This window comes from Taudactylus pleione, unplaced genomic scaffold (assembly GCF_031769625.1).
Source record: "Taudactylus pleione unplaced genomic scaffold, aTauple2 ptg000478l, whole genome shotgun sequence".
In the NCBI taxonomy this organism is placed as follows: Eukaryota; Metazoa; Chordata; class Amphibia; order Anura; family Myobatrachidae; genus Taudactylus; species Taudactylus pleione.
Window position 1 is genome coordinate 1,454,667 of NW_028284880.1, and position 9,311 is coordinate 1,463,977.

Consider the following 9,311-nt stretch of genomic DNA (forward strand, 5'->3'; position numbering starts at 1 on the left):
GACTGGGACCGGAGAGAGCAGCAGCTAGCTGGAGTGGGACCGCAGGCTTGAACCGGAGTGGGAGCGGTCAGAGTAACAGTAGTTGAGCTGGACTGGGACCGGTGCTTGAACACAGGCTGGTAGGTGCAGGCTGGCACCAGCATACAGCCCAGTACTGCAGAGCAGATGAAGTAGACTCAGAGGCAGCAGCTTGCAGGACTCCAGTAGCGCAGGCTCAGGCAGTGGATCAGAGGTAGCACTTACTAGTGAGTGAGATCACTGGAAGGTAAAGAAGCACATTGTCAGGGATAGGATGAGGTGGTCATGTGAGCACAGGAGACAGATAGAGACTGGACACTGGTGCTCACCTGATCAGAGACAACATGGCTGTGCTCATGAACCTCAGGGAGTGGATTGATAGCACACTGGGACAAAATGGCTCACCTTGGTAAAGCAACCCCGGACAGGCAACCGCCAGAGGTGAGTGACCAGGACGTCTCTCTGGCTGATGGTAACACCCTTGTTCTTCATGGGCCCCTGCCACCAGCTGTTACACATCTGGCTTGGGCTGCCTATGGTCTTCCTTTGTCTCAGCATAGCAGAGCCCAGTATACAGAGCAGCTGCTACCTGGACTGTGGCGAAGATGACATATATGTAGGGTCCCAGCGAGTCCTGCGGGAATAATAGTAATAATGAGAGTGGGGTTATGCTCTACACTACAAGCATCTCTGATATCTCTTTTCCACCAAAACCCCGGGCCCGACCTGGGTTTTTGGACATGGTTCCAATCCAGGTCAGACCCCATTTACACTGCACCTTAGATCAAGGTTACTCCCAGGTCAGCCCTGTTCACACTGAACTCAGGTCTGCCCTGCTAAACAGGTCATAAAAAGGTCATAAAAAGTGGGAGGTGACTGCTCCAGAACCACCAATCATCTCATTTTAGGCATGACCCAGGTTGGATAACCCGGGTCGCACAGTTTACACTGCACCATCATCCGGGTCTATCCTGGGTCCAACCCTGGTAGTTAACTGGGTTGGATTGCTGGGTCACTTGACCTGGGTTATTTTGCAGGGACCCTTTTACACTGAGCTGCGACCCAGGTAGATCGAGCAAAAACCCAGGTTTTTGCTTTGGTGTAAAAGGGGTATAACTTACACTTGGGAATATAAATGTATCTATAGAGCATAGGTTATATAGAGGTTCCATCTTTAGCAAGACACAACTGACAGCTCTACAGGGAAATACTCAATTATATTACATGTGACCAATGGCAGCAAAATGAGTAATAGAGAAAGTTTTTATGCATAAAAATGTAATATCAAAGTTACAGATAAGGTAACCAGAATAAGCTGCACAATGTTACTAATAAATCACGTAGGCATCAGACGGACTGTAACCCCAGCGCGGCATGGAAACAGCGTATATCTGGGCCTGCAGGTACGGAACAATGTCATTTCCGCTGGTTCTGCACTTCTACCAGAAAGGAATATAATATAGAGCTTTACATGAAGAATCGGGGAGCTAATTTGTTTTACCCATATGTACATTTGTTATTACATATTTATACATTAAAGCTATTTTATAACTAATATCACTTCTCCCATTTTATTCCTAATGTATTACTCTGGATGGCAGATCCACACAGCTGTAGCCACTGTAACAGGTGACTATACAGCATGGAATAGCCGGCATGTAATGGTCTATCAGTAGGAGGACTTACTGTCAGCGACCTGAGAGTCTGACTCTACATAGAACAAACACATCTGTGACACAGGCTCACTTATACCCCTTTTCCACCAAACAAATAACCTGGGTTACTGCTGAGGCAACCTAGGGATATGTTTGGTGTAAAAGGGTCTAAGATAAATAATCTGGGTCAAGTGACCTGGCAATCTGACCCTGGTAGCTACCAGGGTCGAACCCGGGTAATGGCGGGGTATGAATGGCATGGCAGATTGGCTGGCTTCAGCAGCTCCAAGCATCCACTGTAATGCCAGAAGACCTGGGTCTGGTATGAAAGGCTGGATCCAGGAATAACCAAATCCAACCGCCGGTGTGAAAAAGGTAAAACCCGGCTCCGACCAGTGCTCAGTGTCCCAGGTTGGAGCTGGGTTTTCGGTGGAAAGGGGTATTACTTACCATGAGGCTTTGGAAGCTGATGGCTATAATGAACTTCATGAGCCAAGTCCAGCTGCTGGTCACCGCCATGGCCATAGGGCGTACAGCTGGGATGAATAGTTCTGCTGCTATGTATGATGATATGGGCCCTGGTCCTATTTGATAGGCGAATACCATAAGGTACAATGCCACTAGCAGCAGGTATTTCATCCAGCTTAGACTTGGCTGTGAGAGAAAAAAGTCATTAAAATAAGTTATAATAAATACTCACTGTGTATCTTCATCTATTAATGATTTACTGTTTCTACAACATTTTAATTAATGCTTCATATTCTACTATTCCCCTCATCAAATCATGTCACTGCCGCTGTCACATGTGGTCCTATCCTCACTGACACATCACTCATCTCCTGATATACTCTGTGCTGCTGTGGGACCTGCTCCTTAAACCATATAACTCTTAAGCTGCATACACACACAACGATTTTTAATGATTATCGTTAAACTATATCGTTTAACGATAACTGATGGCAAAAATCGTTCACTTTCTGAGTCAAACGATGAACGATTATCGTTCATGCGCGTTCACGTTTGTAGTTTGTCGTTTGTAGTTTGTCGTTCAGTCAGACTTGTCAACTCAACGATTTTCATTAAGGGAATATGCAAAAATCGTTTGTAGTTCATAAAAATCGTTCATGATATTTAGTAAATGAACAACTTAAGTAAACGATTTTAGTTAATTTTTTCAAGGGAAAAAATCGTTTACTCAAATCGTTCATTAAAAAAATCGTTGTGTGTGTATGCAGCTTTAGTCTATGGTTTCCCGCTACCTCCCTTTCACACATCCCTGCCGCTGTCACTTGCAGCCCTGTCCTAACACATCAATCATCTCCTGATATACTCTGTTCTGCTGAGGAAGCCAGCTCTTTTCACTAAATAACTCTCAGTCTGTGGCTTCCTGCTGCCTCCATTCCCCTCCTCACATCATGTCACTGCCCCTGTCACATACAGCCCTGTCCTCACTAACACATCACTCATCTCCTGATATTCTCTGTGCTTCAGGGAGACCCTGCTCCTTCCACTATATAACTTTCATGTGTCTTTGGCTCTCAGTCTGTGAAAAAGGGTGATTTAGTGGTAACTTGAGGCCAGTTTACATTTTGTCCAATAAATGTAAAAAAAATATAAAAAAGCAATTTATTTTTTATTTAAGAAAATACTTTAATTACATTTTTGGTGCCTAAACAAATGAAAAAGTTGATCTTGGGTTAATTTGAGGCAATTTTTGGTTTAACACCAAAAAATTACATAGTTAATGAGCCAATTAAGCTAATTAAAAACTTCCAAATGCTTAATTATAAATTGGGGTGGGGGTCCAAGGGGTTTTGCACTGTTTCCCTGACTTTGTACCTTAAAATAAAGATTTTCCCTACCATTTTTCATGGTGGTGCACACAAAAACCAGAATTTCCTCTGGAAAAGCAATGCGAGTTTGGAATTAAATTGCACTAGCAATTTGCAGTGCGAGTTTGCCAAGAAAACCGCACCTAATTGTACTGACCCCATAGTCTCTACCATGTAACCTCCTCCTGCAGTAATGTGACTCTTATAGCCCCTATTGTACTTTACTGTCCTCGGTCAGCAATATGTGATGTGTTCTCCTCTATGACTCACCAATGTGGCCCCTGATACCACCAGCAGGATATTACAGACAGCCAGGGTAACCTGCCCGATCATGAGCAGGGTCTTCCTTCCCGCCTTCTTCACCAGAAGAGCCTAAATAAAGACAACAGATATGTTTTGCATGTCCTGAGGAAATGTCCTTCTTGATGATGAAATACTGGTCACCCCAAGGTTATCTCTGTACCACAATCTGGCCCTGATCTGATTTGTGTCATTCTAGTTTCCCCATGTATACAGCAAAAACAGAATCATGCCAACAGCTGGAGAGAGAGAAGGACATGCATGTTCTACTGCTGGAAACATGGCCCCCTGTACCTGTGGACCCCTTTAGCACTCTGTACCAGCATGTGGCCCCCTTTAGCACTCTGTACCAGCATGTGGCCCCCTTTAGCACTCTGTACCAGTCTGTGCCCTCTTTTAGCACTCAGTACCAGCCGATGGCCCCTTTAGTACTCTGTAACAGCCTGTGGCTCCGTGTAGCACTCTGTATTAGCCCATGGCCTCTTTAGCACTCTGTATTAGCCCATGGCCTCTTTAGCACTCTGTACTAGCCCATGGCCTCTTTAGCACTCTGTACTAGCCCATGGCCTCTTTAGCACTCTGTACCAGCCATATACAGTCAGGGCGTGTACATGTGTTTGAGGCTAAATCAGAGGTGGACACATCCGCAGGTATCGGTGTTGTCCAGGAATAGTAACAATCTGGTAATAAAATCAGATGTTCCCACAGTACAGGGTCTGTCCCATATATGAGACATACAATGCGGCCAGGCACTTCCTCAGGACATGACCCCTGTGTGCCTATATAGAGGGATCAGGAGAACTGGTGCCCCAGCACTTACACATAAGATGATAGCAATGATGTTGATGAGACCCAATGACAGTGCGATCTCCTGGGCATGAGGGAGGCCAGCGCTGTGCAGCATCTTAGTGGAGTAGTAATTAATCTGAAAGAACAAGATGATAAATAAAAGGATTAGGAGTACACAGACCTCCCAACATGAAGAACGGCCAAATGTGCAAGAACTGAGATGCCTACTCCTAGCACCCGTGCACGCGGTAATACCGATTGGTGCGTCCTTAGATACCACCATCGGTCGCACCATGGAAACTTGCAGCAGGCCTATGGCAGGTGCAGTGTCTCTGCCTATGGCCCCCTATGCCTGCAGATGTGCGTTTGGTATCGCAGCCGCTTGCACTGACACACCAGCGACACTCCCATAATGCACCCACTGACCGGACCATTCTTGTGCCCATTATTAGCCACCTCCCAGTCACCGCTCAGAGACGCCCGTCACTTTTGTGCCACATTTCTGATATTGTCTTTCCCAACCGCAACTGCGCATTTCTGTGTAACGCCTGCGCCATTGGGGTTTTCAAATCTTTTAGTACATGTGCAGCTGCAAAATATCGCTGGGCTACGTGAACATCGGCGCTGCGTGCAGACTGCGTGCTCATCTGAATCAGGGCCATAGGGAGCTTCCCGCTCATTTCTATTCTACATCTTCCTGTTATCAGTATGACAACAGCCGACTGATAGGTTCAACCAAGTACAGGTTACTACTGAAAGCTGCAATGTGATTGGCTGCTCTGGTTCACAAACTATTTCTGCTATAAGAAGTATAATGAAGCTTTATAGTGATTATTTATGATGCGATGGCTGCTCCAACAATGTCTCCCCAATGCTGTGCTCTGTGACTCCAAATAACAACTATCAATCAATATCTCCAATCAAAATGGGCATTGGGTGACTATATCCTGCCAGTACCGTATCTAGGGGTCACAGCCCCTCCTGGCAAAGGGGAGACTAAGGGGCGTATGTAATAGCTTGGAGATTATAGGCATCAGCAAGTCCTGTATAAGACTATCCAATGTATAAAAGTAGCAGCCATTTACAAGGCAATATCAACCTGGTTTTGCCTTATAAATGACGTCACTTTATAAAACAGTGAGCAGTCTTACACAGGACTCAGCAATGCCGGCAGGCCACAGGCTATTACATATACGACTAAAACTCTACTCAGCTGCACTCCTGGGCCAACACATCATGGAGGCTCCGTGATGGAGCCCAGAGCCAGGAGCTTGGGGTAAAAAAAGAGACTGGGGTAATATCTGGAAAGCCTTAACCAGCATCAAGGGGCTGTTGGTGCTCAGTGGCTAAAATCTGTGGGTGACTGAGCAGTGTGGTTGCCCCGATCTCAACAGTGCCTCAGCCTTACTGTGCCCCAGCGAGTGCCATCCTGACCAGCCGTTACAGCCCAGCTTCCTGTTACCCCCATAATGATGACATATCCCATTTCTTTATCTATTCCTCATCGTCACTATAGCAATTCTCCTAGGGAAGCACTTACTCCACTACAGCCAGATAACTGTGTGCAGGCAGTGATGATGAAGGCCCTGGACACTGGCTTCTTGTACTGGGTGAACAGCTGGCACAAGGTCACTTCTTGTTTCCTCATTATCTGGGTCACCTCATTCCACAGATCCTCCACCTCCTCCCAGACGTCTGATGTCCCCCGGAGTCTCTGCAGCCCTGAGAGACAAGAACAGCTTCTGGTCACTGTGTCACAATGTTCCGGTACATGGGTTATCACACTAATAGCTGTATTACACCGACTGGCTTGATGCACCACTACATAGCAATGTTCCACACACATATGTGTCATTGTACTATTATACACATTACATACAGTAGCTCTCTGACCCCCTGCATAGTTATCTCACATGCTGCATAGCTAGAGGCTGTGGTTACTACAGTATATATAGATGCAGACCGTCCCACATAGCAGGGTGCAGGTATGTAATATGGAGGAGACCATAAGAATCCTACTGACTTCCACCCTTTGTCACTATCACACCACACAGTTATATGTCCCCGTATCACCCTACATGGACGTATTTACTGACTAGTATCTTCTGTATTACCCATTACTGCTTCTTCTTCTCTCTTGCAGTTGATGAATAGATAACGGGGACTCTCAGGACACAAGGGCAGGGTCACAATCTGCACAAGGCCAGGAACTGCTGACATGCTGAGCATTAAAGGCCACCACTTATCTGTGCCCAAAACGTTCTCCAGACTTGTCACCTGCACGAGAAAGGAGAGTTCTCAGCCAATCAGACAACAAGGAACATAACACAAGATATGTGATGATCAGGAGATAATTATACATTGCATACAAAGATCAGTACAGAATGACAAACGTTCTTAGATGAGGTTCCACCGGCGTCACAGTATGTACATGATGTCAGTGCTTCCATTATATCACACCAGACGTGTGCACATAGACTACACAGTGTGACATAAAGTATCTTCCTCAGTTATTATAGAAGGTGTATTACCTGCCCAATGCAGATGCCAATGGTGAAGGCCAATGGATGGATGGTGGAGAAGGCCGCTCGGAGGTTAGTGGGTGACAACTCCTGAATGTATAGAGGTGTCAGGGTCATTGTTAGGCCACAGAAGAGGCCCATTAAGAAGCGACCCAGAATGAGCATCTCAATGGAGTTTGCTGCTTTGCAGGATCCCATCAGCAGCGCAGACGTCAGCGAGAACACGTTGGTGACCACAATGGACGTCCGTCTAAATGCAGCCATAAAAGAAAGAATATAAGGAGAACTGAGAAGAGGCCGCTGCACCAGAAACAGGTTATTCCCTCACATTTACATATATACATGATTTACATATGTACTATATATAGGGCACTCACTGTGCACCAAACAGCATTGTATAAGGTCACACAGACAGCACTGATTAACATCACACAGACAGCACTGAGTAACATCACACAGACAGCACTGAGTAACATCACACAGACAGCACTGAGTAACATCACACAGACAGCACTGAGTAACATCACACTGACAGCACTGAGTAAGGTCACATAGACAGCACTGAGTAACATCACACAGACAGCACTGAGTAACATCACACAGACAGCACTGAGTAACATCACACTGACAGCACTGAGTAAGGTCACATAGACAGCACTGAGTAACATCACACAGACAGCACTGAGTAACATCACACTGACAGCACTAAGTAACATCACACAGACAGCACTGAGTAACATCACACTGACAGCACTGAGTAACATCACACAGACAGCACTGAGTAACATCACACAGACAGCACTAAGTAACATCACACTGACAGCACTAAGTAACATCACACAGACAGCAATGAGTAAGATCCTGTTAACATAAAATATTAATGACTTAAAAGAGAATAGAACTTACCTCCCATATTTATTTGCCATCCGAGAAGCAAAGTGAGCTGATATAAAGGCCCCAAAGTATAAAATGCTGACCGTCATGGACCACAGTATAGTCAGGGTTTGCGGTGAAATATGTTTCCCATAACGCGTCCAGCAAGAGCCAATAAAGAATTGCTCAAATAGCTGGGGAGAAAGATTCAATTATTCTGAGGAACTAAACAGCAATACATGCACATATCCCATTTATTACAGCTTGGTATCAATGCTATGTGGCTCCTCCCAACTACCTAGTAACAGATAGCACCCAATGTGCCCAGCAGACAGAGGGAACATGTCTGTCTATGGCAAAGGTTCTCCTGTGTGAGATTAGAGACTAGAGAGCCAGGAAGGATCCAATAGTAACAATTACAATGAAAAGTTATTTACATTAATTGTTCCAATCGGGGTTTTTCCTCTTTTTCTACTTTAACAGAAGAATAATTTTTGGATTTTGTAAATTCATGCCGGCTTTTACCTGTGTAACTGCAGTAACATCGATACTGTTCCCAGGAGCTGGCATCCCCTACTCATCTATACTACTATCTTAGTAACTAGTATTTTAGGTTACCAACAAGTTTTGTAATGTAATAACGATTCAGACCAGATACCCAGGATCGTAGAGGGGTGTAATCCACCCTGTGCAGAGAAACCATCGATGGTTTTACCCACCGATGGTCATCCCTGCTTTATTACTCGTGGGTATTGGCCAAACAGGGGTGGGGCCGGGGATTTGTGAGTTGTGTCAGGTGGCCAAGCTAGGTTCCGTGTCCCGGCACCAAGCAGAAAGAAAAAAACATTGAGGGCTCTAAGCCATCAATATTGAAGAACCATTGGCTCTCCACCATCAATGGCAAAACGATCTACCATCGGTGGTTAACCCTCAATGATTGATGGCCATCCCTATCCTAAGGATGTTTCTAACAGCTCTGCCGTAGCTCTACAGGCTGCACGGTGCCATTCCAGGCCACATGCAGGTGCCATGAGTCAGCGATGTTGCTGCCCCCATGTCCTGCACTCTGGGCGGTGGCACTGCTCGCACTTCCCTAGTTATGGCCTTGTTGATACCTACCCACAATCTTAACCCATATACAGTAATAATCATTTGTACACGTGAACCTCATATGATTTTCTACATATTAAATCTTCCATATCCTGGCTCCAATTACATTTACCATAATTCCTGCTGAAAATGATTTACGCAAGAAAAGCAGAAAGAACCAGTGATTGTGCTGTTTTCTCACCGAATGTGGGGAGTTGAGGTTTCCTGAGTGG

The 9,311-nt window shown here is 45.4% G+C and overlaps 1 protein-coding gene across 1 annotated transcript; it reads right to left on the minus strand.

Annotated features, from left to right (window-relative positions):
* Positions 1 to 1,346: 1,346 nt before the first annotated feature.
* LOC148503019 (solute carrier family 2, facilitated glucose transporter member 1-like) lies at positions 1,347 to 7,233 on the minus strand. The gene is made up of 7 exons (XM_088449018.1): positions 7,126 to 7,233; positions 6,709 to 6,871; positions 6,135 to 6,316; positions 4,626 to 4,730; positions 3,776 to 3,877; positions 2,124 to 2,327; positions 1,347 to 1,457 (listed from the first exon to the last, which is right to left on the minus strand). The coding sequence occupies exons 1-7, from the start codon at positions 7,231 to 7,233 to the stop codon at positions 1,347 to 1,349; spliced, it is 975 nt and encodes a 324-aa protein (XP_088305144.1).
* Positions 7,234 to 9,311: the final 2,078 nt, after the last annotated feature.

Coding starts and splice junctions, on each gene's coding strand:
- LOC148503019 (XM_088449018.1), bottom strand. CDS start 7,233: ATGACCCTGACACCTCTATACATTCAGGAGTTGTCACCCACTAACCTC. Junction 6,317..6,708: donor AGAAGAAGAAGCAGTAATGG/GTAATACAGAAG, acceptor CTTGTCTCTCAG/GGCTGCAGAGACTCCGGGGG. Junction 1,458..2,123: donor TCAGCTTCCAAAGCCTCATG/GTAAGTAATACC, acceptor CCTTTCTGGTAG/AAGTGCAGAACCAGCGGAAA.